At 43.9% G+C, this 19,033-nt stretch overlaps 1 protein-coding gene across 2 annotated transcripts in view; it reads left to right on the top strand.

Annotated features, from left to right (window-relative positions):
- Positions 1-19,033, top strand: part of LOC121870398 — a 109,885-nt gene that overhangs the window by 43,927 nt on the left and 46,925 nt on the right. For both annotated transcript variants that reach the window (XM_042372226.1, XM_042372225.1), the window contains exons 4-5: positions 66-213; positions 12,159-12,245. In XM_042372226.1, coding sequence (XP_042228160.1) covers positions 66-213; positions 12,159-12,245 — 235 coding nt within the window. The remainder of the gene's footprint in view (positions 1-65; positions 214-12,158; positions 12,246-19,033) is intronic.

Here is a 19,033-nt window from a genome sequence, read left to right on the forward strand (position 1 = left end):
AAGTGGAGACCAACTACCTCATGAATTGGATTAAAGTGAAACTTTCCTGTATTTTGTCATTTCAGGACAAGGGATGAATAGACTGCCACCCGAACGTCAAGTTCTAAAGCCCCATGTGACACATCCTGCTGCAAATGAGGAGGACTGGGACAAGGAAGCACTTGCTGCATCTTACAATCCTACTCAAAGAATAATTTACAAGACAATAGCAAGGTGTGTTGATGACTCACCATATTTTTCCTTGGAAGATTGTATCGCACTCGCCTATTAGTAAATACATGTATAACGTAGCTAGTTACTTGTTCCCTGTTAAGGGAACAGAATACGGTCCAGTTATTCCAGTAAATCAAATGCCTCATGGATTATTTTTGTCTGCATTGCAACCATTGAATGGCTGAAATAAGTTGATGAACCTTAGCTTTCATGCTTAATACATGTCACGGTTTCTTGTAAAAGGCCTATATCTGCAGATTACGTTAGTGGATCTCAACCCTTTGGATCTTATGACATGCCAGTGCTGGTCCTGGGCTTAGGTGGGCGCCAGTTGGTGATGAGGGGCGACATAGCACGCTCAGTTTGTTTTTTTCTCACAGGCTAAAGATGAAATTTTGGATTTGCAAAATCTAGGGTAATCAAGAATTTCTTATGGTAGTTCACTCACATTTTTTGGGTGATCGATGTATTACTCTGTAATAGTAAGCAAATGTTGGTGTAATCTACCATTGGAATACAGTACAGTATAGTCTCGATTTAACGGAATCCAATATAATGAACTTGATTTAGCAAAAAGCATTTATTCCGTTATTTTTTGCTTGATTTAGCGAACTCGTTCACTGAATCAAGATCAATTCTGTAAGTGATATCCCCGGTAGCCATAACAATTGGTGCAGAGCACATCCAGGGATGAGAGTTTTCTGGGTAACAAGATGACTCTCAAACCCGGAAAAATTCTTTACCCCGGATCCTTTTCCGGTTACTGGGACATGTTTCCAAGTGTCTAAACTCGACACCTTGCAAAGTCGCACACTAGCCCACTTCCCAGAACGTTTCTGGGTGATGGAGATGTTTCCCTCGAGTCTAAACTACTGGAATCTGTAAATACAGTTCTGATTAAGTTAGAAACTTCATTTCTTTACTATATTATATTCCAGAATAGTTAATCTAAAAGTTTGGTTAAATAAATATATTAAAAAATATAAAATCTCTATGATACGGGCATGAATGAAGCTGTGTGTTACAGCAAAGACTATTATTTTCCACTCCCATGGAGCTGTGGGGTATTAGTGGGTCACCTGACCTGACCTGATACAATGTCAGGTGGAAGTAGGATGGGGGATTAGCGGTCTCATATTACTGACCTGATGGATTGTCAGGTCACCCTTTCTTGGTTGGTGGATTAGTGGGTCTCATGACCTGAAGATGTCTTGAATAACCACGAGATCCTGAAGTATTTTTTAAGAGATATTGTGGTAAGTACAGATATACTGTAAGTATAAATGAGCTAAGTTTTATCCCTTCAACATTACATAACATTCTAAAATATGGGATAAGAAAGCAGAAAGGTGTGGGTAATTAGAGAGATGGAGTGGAAATGAGTGTTGCCAAGTGCTCCTCCACCATGAAGATGTCGGGAATTCCATTCTTTAAAAAAAAAGAAAAATGTTGATACCTGAGTCACTAAAATCAGTTCTAATTTTGTTAGACAACATTTATTTATCAAAATAATCCTGAATACTTGATCTAAAGGTTTGGTTAAAGAAATATATTTAAAAAAACAAAAGCTCTATATGATATGGGCGTGAATAGAGCTGTGATACTTTTATCCTCTGTGCAACTGATCGTCTCATTAGCCGGTTGTGGGCGATCGGTCACGTCTCTGTTACACACTTCACTCAATTGACTGTAATACGTAACTAATCATGTCTTGACACTTCTGATGAAGGTTGGGTGGGAGATTATTGGGTCACGTTACTAATCTGACCTGATGCACGTCAGGTCACCCAGTGTTGGGTGGGGGATTAGTGGGTCTTATGACTTGAATGGCATTTTTCACCAATGAGGTATATACCTGTATAAAGTACTATACTGTATTGTATATGAAGAGTACAGATATTAATAAGCACAGATTATTACAGTAATATATCTACTAATTTATGAAAAACAAATAAACAATATTGTACTGAGAATGAGTCGGTACAATAGACAGTGAGGCGACCCTTTGGGGAGGGGGGTGGCACGCTAACTTTTACCCCCCAATAGACCCTTCTCCCTCTTCCTCCCTACCTCACAACAAACGTTATCTTTACTGTGTTAGTGTTAAAAGAGATGAATTTGATTCCACAATGATCCTCTGAGACATTTTCATTGTCATATCCTTAAATGAGAAGCTGAATTAGATGGTAAATATAAGTATTTACTGTATGTGAAGGTTACTGGTAGAAGAACTTATTTGAAATACTCCGCAACATTCAATACCATAATATCCTGACCAGTTTTCCCCCTGAAAAAAACATAAACAAAAACATAATTTAAAGCAGCATATTACTGTACTCATTTTGTACTAAATGTACTATGCTATAGGACTAAAAATTTTCTCATGCAAATTATGAGATGTTTATACTTAATTAATCACTATCTTGCAGGGACTCGAGCATTGCAAGTTATATTCTCTTAAGTCAAGACTGACATTTTATAAGTGAAAACTTTAAGCCTAAAACAAAATTCATTCCATGAATCATTATCAACACTGTCTGCTACCCCACTGCTGGCTGGGAGGAGGGGTGTCGACAGCCAGGAGGGAAGATTAACGCGTACTTAAGGATTATGAAAGATGGAGTTAAAAATTTTTCACTTATAAAATGATATTGACTTGACTTGGGAAAACATAATTTTAGCAATTAACCCGTAAGCCCCGAGTTAGGGTCCTACTGGCAGTACCAACCCCCCAACTCCTCCCACCTCCCCCCACCCCTCCCACCTCCCCCCACCCCTCCCACCTCCCCCCCCTCCCACCTCCCAACCTCCCACCTCCCCAACCTCCCACCTCCCCCAACCTCCCCCCCCCCACCTCCCAACCCTCCCACCTCCCCCAACCCCTCCCACCTCCCCCCAACCCCTGGCACACGAGGATAAATTAAGATAAAAACAACTTTTCCAAAAATAATAATAATAAACAAGTGGCGGGAATAGGCGGAAGTTCTGGAACGTCACCCAGGTCGCGCTGGTCGGACGTTCTGGAACATCACCCGGGGCCTAAGGGTTAACTTAGTACATTTGAGTGCAAGTTGTGATAATTTATGTGGTTGCAGTTTCAAAGCTTTGTGACATCACTAGTGTATAATGCGTCGCCATATGTCCTCATTTATTCATTGATCAGTTGTCCAAGTGCAAAAGTAGCCCAGTCGAGCTATCATGTATCAATTAGTTTTAAAATAGAAATTATAATGTAAAATGTAATACGACAATGGTTTAGTAGTGCTGTTAATGTGTGTGCTGGTTAAGTGTCTTGGCATGTCACCTCACCACCCGACTCCTGAACAAACTCTTCATCAACTTCAAATCCTACAATGTGCTTGGCAAGCTCAAAACACACTCACTCACTCACTCACTCACTCACTCACTCTTTCTCTCTCAGACACAGACACGGCTTGACACAGCCACTCTCCCTGCTTACCTACCAGCCCCCCTTCCCACTGACTTAGTAGAAGAATTTGAAGTACAAAACGTCTGGACAAACTAAAATTAAAAGGCTCTACCACCCCCATTGACTTACCAATGAAACTCTTCAAGGAGTTCTCCTCGGAGCTTGCTAAACCCCTATGCTCCATCATCAATGCTTCTCTCAGTCAAGCCAGATGCCCAGCTGACTGGAAGACCTCTTATGTATCACCAGTGCCCAAGTCAACCAGCCCACAATCCTTAAATCAGCTATGACCTATTGCAATCACCCCAATACCCAGCCTAATCTGTGAAAGTTTTGTGTTTGACTGGGCTTATACTGATATTGCAGGAGTTGTAGACCCTCAGCAAATTGGCAATATGAAAACTTCCTCCACCACTCACTGTCTTGTCAGCTTTCTCGATTACATATACCGCCATCTCGAGAAACGAAAAACGTCTGTAGCTGTCGCCTTCATTGATTTCACTAAAGCATTCCACCTAGTCGACCACAATTTAATCATCAACAAAGCTATTGACCTCGGGCTTCGGAGAAGTCATATACCATGGCTTACAGACTTCCTCAGTGACCGACGCCAAGCTGTACGCTTCCGAGGGGCTGTCTCCACCTTTCGGTCACTCACCTGTGGCGTCCCCCAAGGCACCAAGATGGGACCACTCTGCTTCCTTTTGCTTATCAATGATGCGCTAAGAGAAACCCCTGCTCGCTGGAAATATGTCGACGACTCCACCATTGGGATCAGCGTCAACAATTCTGCTCCCGACTATACCGCCCTTCAGGATTTATTGAACAGTCTCCAAAACTGGGCCACCAACAACCACGTCACCATCAACCATACCAAGACCATGGTTATGCACATCAACCTCTCCTCCGACTTTGTCCCACCCCCTTCCTTTACTTTAGGTCCAAACACACTCCAGGTTGTAGATTCCACGAAGCTCCTCGGCGTCACCATAGACAACAAACTAAATTGGAAACCACACGTCAGTGAAGTTGTCAAATCCTCCAGTTTCTGTCTCCACCTCCTCCGCCGACAAAAGTCCCTCAGAGTTCCTGCACCCGAGCTCCTCAGTGTTTACTCAACATTCATACTTCCCAAGCTCGCCTATGCCTCCCTACCTGGTCTTCTTCCCTAAATGCCACACAACATAAACACCTAGAAAAAGTGCAAAAGAGGGCATGCAAGATTATTCTCTCCCCTTCCTACTCCACATATCAAGAAGCGCTCAACACACTGACCCTTTCGACTCTCACTGACCATCACCACGACCTCATCTGCAAATTTGGTAAGAAGCTTCTACACCATCCTCGACACCGGCTCCTACTACCACCTGAGATCCCTAGTCCGAGAATTGCTGTTCGACACCACAACCGCATCCAGCCCATACGTGCACGAACTGATCGCTATAAGAACAGCCCAGTCCCAACCATTGTAAAAATTATCAATAACTTGTAATAAACCAGTGTATTCACTTCCAGTAAATACTACTACTTGCACTGTCACTATGTTGAAATGCCCTATAGTTTGAGCTTTTCCCCATCTAGTTAGTATAGATCTTATTTGTATCATTTATGTTATTTGTATATTATTTGTAAATCGAAACCCATTCCCCAATTATGTTACTGTATATTTTCAGCCTTCTGGCTGCCAAGCTCTTTCAATAAACCGTTAATTATTATTATTACACACACACACACACACACACGGGTGTCCCCATGAGGTCCTTCATATCAACACCCGAGGACGAGTCACTGCACCACGTGAACATCACACCACCATGACCACGTGAGGTCCTTCATATCAACACCTGAGGGCGAGTTACCACACCACGTGAACACCACACCACTCGATGTTTCCATGACCACGTGAGTTCTCTCATATCAACACCCGAGGACGAGTTACCACACCACTCGATGTCTCCATGACCACGTGAGTTCTCTCATATCAACACCCGAGGACGAGTTACCACACCACTCGATGTCTCCATGACCACGTGAGTTCTCTCATATCAACACTTGAGGACGAGTTACCACACCACATGAACACCACACTACTCGATGTCTCCATGACCACGTGAGGTCCTTCATATCAACATCCGAGGACGAGCTACTACACCACGTGAACACTTCACCACCTGGTGTCTCCATGACCAGTCCAGGCCTGGGCCATCAACTGTAAACTATAATAATTTGCATGTTCAATTCATGTTCCTTCTTCTTTCAGTAATGAAAGCTTTTGTTAAATGACCCACCCACCCCATGTCTTTGTTTGTAATACAGTAAGTAATTTTTGTCCAATATATATCTTCAGGCTTCGGGCTGCAGAACTTTTCCAATAAACCGTTAATTATTATTACTATTGTTGTTGTTGTGGTTGTTGGTTGTTGTACACAAACGCAATAAAAAGTGATGTCTCCGTTAGCCGGAACAATTGGTGCAGAGCACTTCTGGGAATGAGAGATTTCCGGGTAACGAGATGACGATGCTCAAAGCCGGAAAAAAAAAAATCTCGTTCCCCAGAATTTCCCGAAGAAAAATGTTCTCTGAAGCTCCAGAAAATGCACATTACATCATCTCTCGATCCCGGAAAAATATTCCTCATCCCTGGAATTTTCCGCGTAACGGATAATTTTTCTCAGAATTTCCAGAAAAACCGCTTGATTTTCATCTCTCAAACCCGGTAAAAAAAAAACCCATTCCCGGAATTTTTTAATTTTCCATGTATTGGGAAATTTTTGGTGGGAATTTTCCGGAAAATCGTTCCTAAAGCCGGAATTTTTGCAGAAAATTCCGGCTTTAGGAACGATTTTCAAAGAAAATTTCAATTCCGGCTATCGGAGAGTTCCGGGTTTGAGGAGTTCCGGTTAAGGGAGAGATTACAGTATATACAGTCAGTCCCCGACTTACGACGGGGTGAGGGACCGATGACTAAGTCAAAAATGCAAAAATAATACATAGAAAATCTAAAATTAAATTCTGTACAGTAAAAGTAATCAATAATGAAAAATGAATAAAGTGTTATTGTGCACTTACCTTTAATGTAGACAGCTGAATGCACATGGGGCCACAATAATTTTTTAATTAAACATGGAGACTATATATTAATTGGATGAAGCAGAGGAGAAAGGGCTGGGTGGGTCATCAATTTCCCTTTCTTCAGACAGACAGGCTAACATACTGCTTGTTAAAGGTATTGGATCATCTTTAGGGAGTGAAGAGGGAGCAGTGGGGACTTCTTAAAATATATGTCCAATTTAGACTGCACAGTTTGCCTTTTCTTTTCATTGTAAATCTCCCTGTAGCAAGCAAGTGCATCTTGGATCATTCTGTCAACTTTTGCAAAACACTCAACATTTTGATCCATTTCATCAAACATTTGCATCCCCTTATTAATAGTAGCAAATGCCTCCCATTTGTTTCACTGAAATTATTTTTGGGGGTGCAGGTTCTTCTACATTTTGTCTCTTCTTCCTCTGCAATTTTCTGTGCATCTAGTTCAATAAGATCCTCGTTACTGAGCTCTTCTGCTACACTTTCAACCAACTGCTCAACATCTTCATTATCAATTTCTAACTCCAGCTGTTTACCCAACTCCACTATCATGTTACTAATCTCAGAAATTGCTTCATTTTCATTAAATCCTTTGAAACTGTTCACATATCTTTTCAGGACCTTCCATATTCCATTCATGCACTGATCTGCAAACTCATCCCATGCTGCAGCTATGTTCTTTATACATTTCAAAATGTTGTTGTCCTTCCAAAACTCTTGAATGTTTTCTCACCTTCAGTAGCAGCAACAGCCTGAGTGAAGGTCGCACGTATATAATACGCTTTAAAAGCGGCAATAGCACCTTGATCTATGGGTTGGATGATAGAGGTAGTGTTAGGTGGAATGTAGACTACCTTAACATCAGGGTGCAGGTCGTCCAGGTGTGGTGGGTGTCCCGGAGCATTTTCTAAAATTAATAAAATCTTGAACTCAACCCCTTGTTGCAGACAATACTCCTTGGCTCGTGGAATGAAACAACTCGGGAACCAATCCTCAAACAATGCTGGGAACATCCATGCTTTCTCAATACTGCGAGAAAACACTGGCAGTGTGTGTTTGCTGATATTTTTAAAAGCCCTTGGGTTCTCTGAATGGTATATCATGAAGGGTTTTACCTTGAAATCAGCTACATTCCCCCCCCCCAACAGAAGTGTGATTCAGTCCTTGAACCCATGCATGGTTTTTGCCTCTTTGTGGATGTATGTCCATTCTGGAATGTGCTTCCAGAATAAGCCAGTTTCATCCACATTAAATATTTGCTCAGGCAAATAATTTCCCTCCACGATGACACGATCTAGCACCTCCTTAAAAGCTTCGGCAGCACCCACATCAGCACTTGCTGCCTCTCCACTTACCTTTACACTGTGCAAACTGTAACGGTTCTTAAACCTTTGGAACCTCCCATGACTTGCTGTGAAGTTTTGGTCGGACTCATCTCCTGCCTGCTCTTTCAGGCTTTCGAAAAGGCTTCTTGCCTTAGCCTGTAGGGTTTGAAGGCTTAAGGGTACACGCTTTTGCATCTGATCTTCCATCCACACTACAAGTAATTTTTCCATCATGAATAAGACCTTGTCTCTCTTTTATATTATTATTGTTATTATTGTTCCCTTTATAGGTGCTGATCATTTCACTACCTCACGAATTCGTTCCTTGTCCTTCAAAATTGTTGATATCGTCGAGTGAGAGAATCCTAGGTCGCGTGAAATGGTTGCTACCGTTTTTCCATTTTCATATTGCATTATTATTTTCATTTTCATCTCAAAAGTAATTGACTTTCTTTTTCTTTAGAGCTCTACCAGAACTCTCACTTTTACGCTTGCCAGTCATTTTAAAGGGAATTGGAAACAAAAATATTTTCAGTACACAGCGCGATCACTTCCGACAACAATGACGGCCAAACACCAACTTAGCGCGCTACAACGTGGACGCTGTACACCACGAGGCGGCCCAGCCCCCGCCAGTCTGTCATACGGGGCGGAAACGTTTCGGTACTAGAAAATACGTACGGAATTTGAAAACTTTTTTGTACCACTGCGGCTGTAGTATGTCCGGGTGGTCGTATGTCGAGGAGTACCTGTATATGGGAATTACGACAACAAGCATCCAGTGAGGGTTTTTTTTGTGTGACTGCATGGAGGCGAATTAAAAAGCTGTTGAGGAGCTTCTCGCTTGGCAACACTGGTGCATTTTACCACTCCTTTCCACTCCATCTCTCATCACCCACACGTTTTTGCTTTCTCATTCTATATTTAAAAATTTTATGTAATATAATGTTGAAGGGATGCAACTTTGCTCATTTATACTTATCACAATCTCCCTAAAATTACCTTAGCTTTCGTGTTTATCCAAGACATCTTCAGGTCATGAGACCCACTAATCCCCCAGCCAAGAAAGGGTGACCTGACATTCCATCAGAAGGTCAGTAATACGAGACCACTAATCCTCCACCCTGCCTGCACCTGACAATCAGTCAGGTCAGGTCATGGCCCCCTCAAAAAAAAAATACGTTAACTTTCATCATTATTCAAGGCATTTTCAGAAAATTCTCTTGACTTTCACCCTCGGAATTTTTTTTTCCAAAAGCTGGAAATTTGTGGAAAATTTCAGCTTTGGGAATTATTTTCCAAGCAAATTTCAATTCCGGCTATCGGAGATTTCTGGGTTTGAGGGGTTCCAGCTATTGGCGATATTACAGTATTACCCCGCCTAACGCGGTTTCACTTAACGCGTTTTATCATATACGCGGTGCCTCGCCAGAGCTGAACTTTCACTTAACACGGATTTTTTTCCACATATACGCGGTGAGTGTCCGGCTCGAGACGCTATTTTTAGATTTGCCCCACCCGCCACCCTGCCTGACTGCCTGTTTTAGCTCATAAAATTCATACAAATTACCCGGCCAGACTATAATTTACATTGCTGGAATTCTTATAATTTGGTGATCATTTTGAATATAAACATCATATATTTTGCATTAGACATACAAATTTTAGATAAAAATTTTTCTCAGAGTAACTATGTTATCTTTTGTGCAAAATATATGACATTTATATTCAAAATATTCCTGGTCTTACAAGGAATCCAGCAATGTCAATTATATTATCCTAACTTTAGTTTGAGGTATTATTTATTACAAAAAAGTTAAGTATTCTGGTTTTCCCACACATCTCCTTGGGACGGTTGGTGGGGGGTGGGACCGACCGACCATCTGTTACCCCGTGAAGAATATTTTTTTTTTTTTATTAACTGAAGATATTTGTTTTAGCTCATAAAATTCATACAAATTACCCGGTCTGAATATAATTTACATTGCTGGAATTCTTATAATTTGATGATCATTTTGAATATAAACATCATATATTTTGCATTAGACATACAAATTTTAGATAAAAATTTTTCTCAGAGTAACTATGTTATCTTTTGTGCAAAATATATGACATTTATATTCAAAATATTCCTGGTCTTACAAGGAATCCAGCAATGTCAATTATATTATCCTAACTTTAGTTTGAGGTATTATTTATTAAAATTTAGTGGTTTTCCCCCAAAAATTTCTCGGAGAGGGAAGAGCCGGCAGTGTAGTGTGAGAGGGGGAGGGAGTTGAGTCCATTATTTGAATGGACATTAACTTGGCGACTGTATTTCTCTATTTCTTTTAAGTATTAATTGTGTGCATGTACCATCATAAAATTAAGATGTTATTTTTACTACAACATAGTTATGTGTCTTCAAAAAGTGGAGTTTGGGGGTCGGGCCGGTTTCTATTGGAATTAATCCCATATGTTCTGTTGTTCACTTAACGCGGATTTCACTTAACACGGGACCCTCTGGGTTCTATTGACCGCGTTAAGTGGGGTACAACTGTACTGTAATACGCTCATACCTACGGAGTCACCTCAGACACTTGGTACAGTCAAATCTACTTCAGCCTATGGCAAATGTACTAAATGTATAAAAATGAGAAATGATATAAAGCAATTACCGGAAAATCTGAGAAAATAACTCAACCTTTCTGCTCCGGATCTGGGGACAAAGGTTCCTGGTGTTATGAAAGATTGTACCTTGTTTAGCAGCATCCTCATATGGTTGGTGCGTGGGTGGGAAGACCAACTGCTTTGGTAAAGCTGGATTTTTCTGCTTGGGGTCTATTTATAATGACTGTGCAAACATAAATTTATTTTTAATTGTACTTACAATACTAAAAAAAAGTAATATAATACAGGAATAAATCACTAACTCCGAGCTGCGCTAATGAGTCAGGTGGTGAAGAGCATGGCTGTGTATGTACGGTAAGTGAACGTATTTGTTGAGGCAGTGGGCTGTAACTGCGTCTTGAGCCCAGCCGTGTTCCCTGACTCACTCTGCCAATGTGTCATGGCATACATACAGCGCAGCACGGCTGCAGCTGGGTCGCTGACTGGCTGAACACTGTCATGTCGCCCAGAAGATGGTTTGTGTGTGGAAGGAGGTTTTTTTTACATTAAATATGTGCTATTTTATTTTATGATATGCTACGTTTGAATTTTATAGTTCATCATAGCAATTTTTGTTCATTTTTGACATGTCATTTGAAATTTTTTTAAATAATGCTAACCTTGTGCTCACTAAATCGTTTAACTCAAAACCACATCGTATATATAATGGAGTAAGTGTTAAAGAACTGTCTAATAAATATAGCATTGGAGTGTAAGCTTGAAACAATAAAAAATTATATTTTAAAATTTTTTTTAGGTATTTAGCAAATGATTTGCAAATTTTCCTATACTGTACCTGTATTTTTAATGTTATTCCACAAATCCATGCCTTTTGGAAATTTGGGCATGGTGGGATTACAACACGAATTTGCGAGGTCAGACTGTATCATCAAATGATCTGCCTCATTGTGTGTGTTTCATCATTAATAATATAAAATATTAAACTAGAAAAAATTCAATATAGAAATAGTAAAGGGTAATTTGACATAAAAGTAATGGAGACAAATGGACTGTGCCAGGTGGGGGTGTGTGCGCGCGCGTGCATGCATAAGCTAGTCTTCCACTCTCTTCCTGGGAGGATTACCATCACCACTTTGATTTTTTTTTTTTTTTTTTTTACCTAAAATCTTACCATTTTTCTGTGGCTGAATGTGTATTGAATTTACAGCTAACCAATCACAGTGCAGCATTATGGGTGAATCCACTCCAAGAATGGGGGAATAAACTGTTCACTCATGGGTTGAAGAGGAGGAAACAGGCCAAGGGATTGCTGGCTGGTGGCAATTTCAAATGACTCCGCACAGCGGCAATTTCAAACGACAAATATGTAAGGGTTCGGACAAATGTTTCTTGTCCGGAAAGGGTCCGGGCTATCTGAAATCCGAACTTACAGGGTCCAGATTTTCAAGGGTTTACTGTATTATTATTATTTTTGTTCATTTTTATATTTTCAGAGAACCTCCACCCGGTTTTGGAAAAGCTTCACGTAAACTTTGGAGAACAAGAGAAGCACAAAGGATTGAGCTATTAAGAAAGGGACTGTAAGTATCTACTGATGTTGATTTACAGTTTTACTTATACAGGAAAGCGGTCCTACTAACACCGATTCATATTTAAAACCTGGTTAATGTAGGGCCCAATTAAATTTGCACCTTTATTTTATTTGTATTTATGACAAAAAAAAATTAAAAAAAATTTCATATAAATAATAACTAAATCCTGATGTGTATTTATGCCATAACCTAACAACTTGAATTATGTTAAAGATGAATATAATAATGAGGGGACATATGGCACAATAAAAAACAAAAATTGGCAACTGCACAACTTAGTCCTTGATATTTATCACTTAAAATTAATATTACTTCAATACACAACAATGTTAATTGCAAAAGTTAAAACACAAATAAGGACGAAAGTGTGTGTCATGGGTTCAATCACAGCCCTCTTACTTTGTCACAGCAGTTCAGGATTGAAGGTTTGGAATTATACACTGAGAGGTTTGAATAATAGACCGGGTGCTTTGGAGACATTACTCTTGCAGCATCAGACAGTGACTGGCAACCCGGCGCTGCCACAGACAAACTCCCGCCTCAAACATGGGAAAACATATCATATGATGATACTCTATCTCACATCCTTCCCCTCCCCCCCCCAAGTTAAAAGGAAATGACAATGCACATTTGAACTAACGAAAGGAAAACAGTGCAGTGACCAAAAACAATATGCAAGAAAAAAACAAACACAAAGAAAAAAAAATACCTTAAAACTAATTTTACACCACATACACTACACCACATAACCAGCCAACCAACCAACTTGGGTGCCTGCGACCTCTCCTGGGCCTGGCTACTCTTGACTGGGAAGGGGCTGGGGGTGCGAGCGGGTACGGAGGGCACTGCAGAAGGGGGGCCAGGAGGCATAGTGTGGTGCACTACAGGAGTGGTAGGCATGGGTGGGTGCCTGTTCTGCATGGACACCCTGCCACTGCCTGTGAGGACGGGCTTCCACCACTATGCCCGTCCTGTCCCAGAGCTTGGTAGCGGCGTCCTGCACGCCCACAGCTAGGGGAGCCAGCTGGCGGATACCTTCCCCGCTACAGAAAGATCCTGTCCTGAGCTTCGGCCAAGCACTCCTCCCTCATATGAAGCGCCCACTGCCAGTGCTGGTCCACCTTATAGTGCTGTATGGCCACGGGTATTCTGTCACGGAGCTGGCTGCCGGTAGCAAGTTGGGCGGGCGACGTTCACCTCGTGCAGAGGCGTGTTCAGGTACTGAAGGAGGGCCTGGGATGTCCTATCACAGTCCAGGCTACACTCGGGCCCAGTGTTATCCCTGGGGAGTCTCTTGGCGACCTTGACCCCATCCTCTGCCCTGCCATTGCACTGGGGGAAGTGGGTCGATGAGAGCCGCACCTCGACCCCCCATAACTTGAGGAAATCCGTCATTTCACCGCTGGCAAGGTTGGTACCTCCATCCATGGAGATCTGTTCAGGTGCCCCCCACCTCGTGAAGTAACCCTGCAGACAGGCGATGATCTTGCCATAGGTGGCTTCGTTGGGGAAGTAGGTGATCTCCAGCCAACCTGTGAGTCGGTCAGCATATGCTACGTATGTGTGGCCCTGCAGGTGGAACAAGTTAGCCATCACCTGTTGAAAGGGATAGTCTGGCACGGGGGTCAAGACCAACGACTCCGGAGGCTGGGAAGGGGCGTGGGTCTTGCAAGTAGCACACTGGGACCAATGATACTGCAGGTCAGCCTCCATGCCAGGCCAATAGACAGACTGCCGGGCCCGCCTGAGCATGGAGTCGAGGCCCTGGTGCCCCACATGCAGGTTAACGGCGACCTGGTGGTGGAGGGAATCGGGGATGACAAGGTGCACGCAGCCCTTGTCAAAGGAGTAGGTGACCAAACCCCTGACCACAGCCAACCTGTCCCTCACCGAGAAGTATGGGCGCAGACAGGCCACCTCCTGTGACTTGTGGGGGCGCCAGTCGCCCGCCAGCACCCTCGACACTAGAATCTGGTACAATGGGTCGTCAGCAGCCGCATTGCACGGTGTCTTTGTCCATAGTGATGCATCCATCCTGATCCAGTGCTGCGATTGTGACAGCACACACTGCAGTGCCCTGAGGGAGGGGAAGTGGGATAGGGCGTCAGCTGCACAATTCTGCTTCCCTGGCTAGTACTTGACCATGAACTAGAACTGCAGGGTCTTCTCCTTGAGCCTGAATAGGCGTGGATTCGCCACATCGTGAGGGTTCTGTCCCCAAGCAAGCCAACTAAGGGTGGTCGTCACCAGAATGAGGTTCGGGCAGCCAAGGAGGAACAGCCTGGCCTTGCACAGGCACCATACCACCACCAGGGCCTCCCCTTCTACTGCAGCGTAGCTGGCCTCGGGCGTGCTCAGATGTCGACTACCGCACAGAGCCAACCGCCACCCTCCCTACAGCAGAAGGGCATCTCTGGCGAGGGACAGGCACAGTATTGCTGCAGGACGGCCGATGCCCCCGCTCCAATCCGTGACAGCTGCCGTAGGCCTGGATTTGTCGTAGTACACCAAGCCGTCCCTGGCCAACTGACAGATGGTGTCCTGCGCCTGGCGAAATTTGAGCTGCAGTTGGTCATCCCAATACACCCACTTGCCCACTGGCTACTTGAGGAGCTCATGGAAGGGCTCCATCACAGGTGCAGTGGCAAGGAAGGGAGCCAGCTGGTTAACCAGGCCGTGCCAGGACCTGATGTCAGTGATTGATGGCTGGGGAAGTCCTTGATGGCTGACAGACGTTGGGCAGTGGGCTGGCAGAGGTCCCACCCCAGGAGGAAACCCACAAACTCGGCTTCTCTCCTGCAGAACAAGAACTTTTCTAGTTTCAGTGTGATACCTGTACAAGCGCAGGTCTCCAGAAGGTGCCAGAACGCCCCTTCACACTGGAGTCATAGAGGAGATTGTTATCCACGCACTTGTACTTGCGGGGCACATCCTGAATAGCATCGTCAAACCTCTTGGTATAGGCATCTGACGGTGAACAATGTCCCATGGGCGTCCTGCAATATCGAAAACGGCCCCACGGCTTAATGAATGTGGTAAAATCCCCAGAAGGCGTTGGCGATGGTTTTAAACGAGTGCACTGGCACCACACCATGTTGAATGGTGCGGGTGTGAGGTGCTTCTCCCTCAGACAGCTTGCATTGAGGCGTTGGAAGTCTACAGTGCGCCTGGGCTGACAGGTTTTCTTGTCCACCACAACCATCTTGGTGCACCACTCCGTAGCCTCACCAGCAGGCACTGGCTGGATGACGCCTCTCCTAACGTCCTCCAACTGGGCCTTCACCTCCACTTACCAGTGTTTCGGAACGGGAGCAGGTGTGTGACAGATGAAGGGGGTCGCGCCAAGTGTCGGGTGGATACGGCGAGGGGGACCAGTCATGACTGGCAGTGGGGACCTGCTGGTGTTGAATGCGGTCAATGAAAAGTGCGTGAGCAGCCATGCCTCCAACCTGGCCACATTCTCCTCCAAAGGGGGCAAGGGCATCTCAACTGGCCTAGGAGGGACACGACTGCTCCCAGGTTCGGAGGTAGGTCCTCGGCAGTGTGCTACCCCCCCCTCCCCTCCCCTCCCCTCCCTCCATCGCCCACGTCACGCCTATGGAGCGGGAAGTCGACAGGCACCAAGTCGAGGCACTTGCAAGCCTCCAATGACAGGTAGAGGACCTTGGCTGTCTGAATGAAGTAGACCTCCTGGAAGGTGGACCCCTGGTCCACACTGAAGCGGCAGGGGGCGGACCCCAGACACTTGAGCTGTTTGTTTGCCACGTCCCTCAGGCCATTACGGGCCTGAAGTTGCCACGGACACAGACCGATGTCCTGGAGCAGGGATGGCCCTGCTACACACACCATAGTATCCATGTCAGCCACAGCCAGCACAGGGGTGGTGGGGAATTGGCCTCAGCCTGGGTCATGAACACTTGTAACCTGGGGTGGCGGGATAGCTGGGCTGCTGCCACTGGTACAGCACCTGACACATCTACAGAAGTGCTTAGGGCTGTCTTACTCCTACAACACCTTTTGAAGTGACCAACCTTAAAGCAATTGCGACATGTAGCCCCACTTGCAGGGCAGTTGCTTTTGACTGAGGCATGTGTCACGCCGCAGTTCCCACAGTGCGCGTGGCTGGGGTGTCCAGGTCAGGCGGCAGCTACCTCAGACTCACCTGTGACGTCATCACCAACCGCCCCTGCCTCCGTAGCTGTTCCCGCCACTGCCTGGCCATACATACGACACAATACACCAGCATCTCTAACTGCTGCCTCAAATAACATACACTTGTTTCTTAGCACTTCAACACTATTATAACTTGAGTACCCCTGGAAAATTTCCCTTTTCAACACTGGGTTACTCAGGCCCACCATAACTTTACGTAATAGCATGTACTCAGGGAGGTCGTTATCACAGGTAGGACATTTAAAATCACACTCCACTGCCTCTGCGAAGCATCTTTGAAAGTACCTTTTCATGGGCTCCTCTTCACCTTGTTTGCTGTTGAAAAGCTCGTTCCATTGCACAGCTTGGTTTGACGATTGAAGAACCACTCCACTGATGGTGTCCAGGGTTTCCTTGGGCGAGAGCTGCTCCCACTGACCACTGGGATATCTCAAGTCAATCACCCTTTGGAATGCAGGGACACAGTTCAGGCGAATGTGGAGTGTAGCCACCAGCTGTGACCATCCGTTCATCATCACCCACGATTCCATAGACCGCCTCCACGTCCTAAACGCCGCTGCTGGCATTTCTGCCTCGCACTTCTCTGGAGTGACCACTGCTGAGGGCTTCATTGCCGGTGTAGGGGCATGATCGTGGCCCCCAGTAGCCAGAGGCGCCATCTGAGCCATCAATGCACTCATGGTCTGCTGCTGGGGGCATGTGGTGTTCCCTGCCTGTGTATAGATGCCCTGGCATCCCCTTGAGGGCATCAAGAATCATGGACGTGTAGGGGCCATGTTGGTGTCCTCGTCGTGGCTGTTATGGCGTGTCGGGCCCTGGCATCCTACTCACTGCGCTATGTGAGAGGTTTGAATAATAGACCAGGTTCTTTGGAGACTACTCTTGCAGGGTCAGATAGTGGCTGGCAACTCCCGCCTCAACACACGGGAAAACATATCATACGATGATACTCCATCTCGCATACACGTCACGAAAGATTTAAATGAAATTTAATAAAAGTCTATCATAATAAGTGTTCAGGTTACATAATGAACAGATAAATTAAATCGAGAGATTAAAGAATGAACATGATTTTTGATAAACGACTAATATGTGCACAGTATATAAACTGTACACCACCTTAAAACTCAATAATTGATTGCACTTTACATACAATAAATAATAATAGAGCAGCACTGAATATGTAGGAATCAACTAAACTATTTGAGAAGGTATCCACCACTGGCAAACTCAAACGTTCAATCACTTCCAATGCCCACCAATGACTCACAAAACCGTGTACCCGGGGTCTACAGGCCTAACAGCATGAATATAAAACAACTACATTAAGCTGCAAAAGTAGTTAAACATACATACATCCATACATAATAGGAAAATTTTTAGGTATCAAGTACCAGTTTTGCTAACAAATAATTATACAAAATATTTTACATAAGGTGAGGGTAATGAGCATTATAATATTTCACCATGCATTACACCCCCGTCCTTAATATAAATTTACATTGGCAATACACAGTTATCAGATCTGCCTAATATGGCCTAGAGAGGGTATCAGCAATAATGTTATCCTTACCCTTGATATGTCTCATTTCAGTGTACTACTGTAATACAGTTGAAGTGCCAAACACCAGCGAGTTAAACATTGGTTTTTGCTCTTTGTGTGAGTAATAAATTGTAAGGGGTTGTGGTCGTTGTATACAATGATTTTCTGGTTGCTGTTTCCAAGGTATACATCAAAATTTATTTACTACCATATAACAATGCAGCTGCTTCTTTCTCAATGGTTGAGTACTTTCTGTGGTGAGGCTTAAATTTAGTAGACATGTAAGATACTGGGTGCAAAACATCATTGTTACCTGCTTGCAATAAAACTGCCCCAGCTGCTATGTCACTTACATCTACTTGTACAACAAATGGCTTGTCAAAGTTTGGTCCCCTTAATACTGGTTTAGACATCAAAATTGCCTTAATTTTCTCAAATGCCTCTTGACAACTTTCTCTCCATACAAAATCCCTTTTAGGACTAACTAAATCAGTTAATGGTCTAGCAACATCAGAAAAGTTAGGGCAGAATCTCCTATAATACCCTGCCATTCCCCAAAAAACATTGGATTGCCTAACAGTTTGTGGGTATGGGCAAGGTATCAATGGCTTCAAGTTGAGCTAGAACTGGGGACACTGTCCCAAAGCCAATCTCATGTCCCAAAAATACTAGTTTGGCATGGCCAAACTCACTCTTAATGAGGTTAACAGTGAGCCGAGCACTATTAAGACAACGAAGTGACTCGAAATGTTCACTCCATGTGGAAGGGAACACAACTATGTCATCAAGATATGCTCTGATACCATCCAAACCATTAATGGCATCAAATGTTGGAAAGTTGGAGTGGCGTTACTCATACCAAATGGCATAATGGTATACTGATACAAGCCATAAGGGGGTAACAAATGCCGATATGCATCTTGCCCGCCCTGACAAGGGTACATACCTGATAATACCCCTTAAGTAAGTCAATTTTTGTAATGTACTTTGTATCACCCACTGCATCAATTATATCATCAGTATGAGGAAGGGGAAAACTTTTCTGTAACCAGTACACACT

This window comes from Homarus americanus, unplaced genomic scaffold, assembly GCF_018991925.1.
Source record: "Homarus americanus isolate GMGI-L3 unplaced genomic scaffold, GMGI_Hamer_2.0 scaffold40856, whole genome shotgun sequence".
Lineage (NCBI taxonomy): Eukaryota > Metazoa > Arthropoda > Malacostraca > Decapoda > Nephropidae > Homarus > Homarus americanus.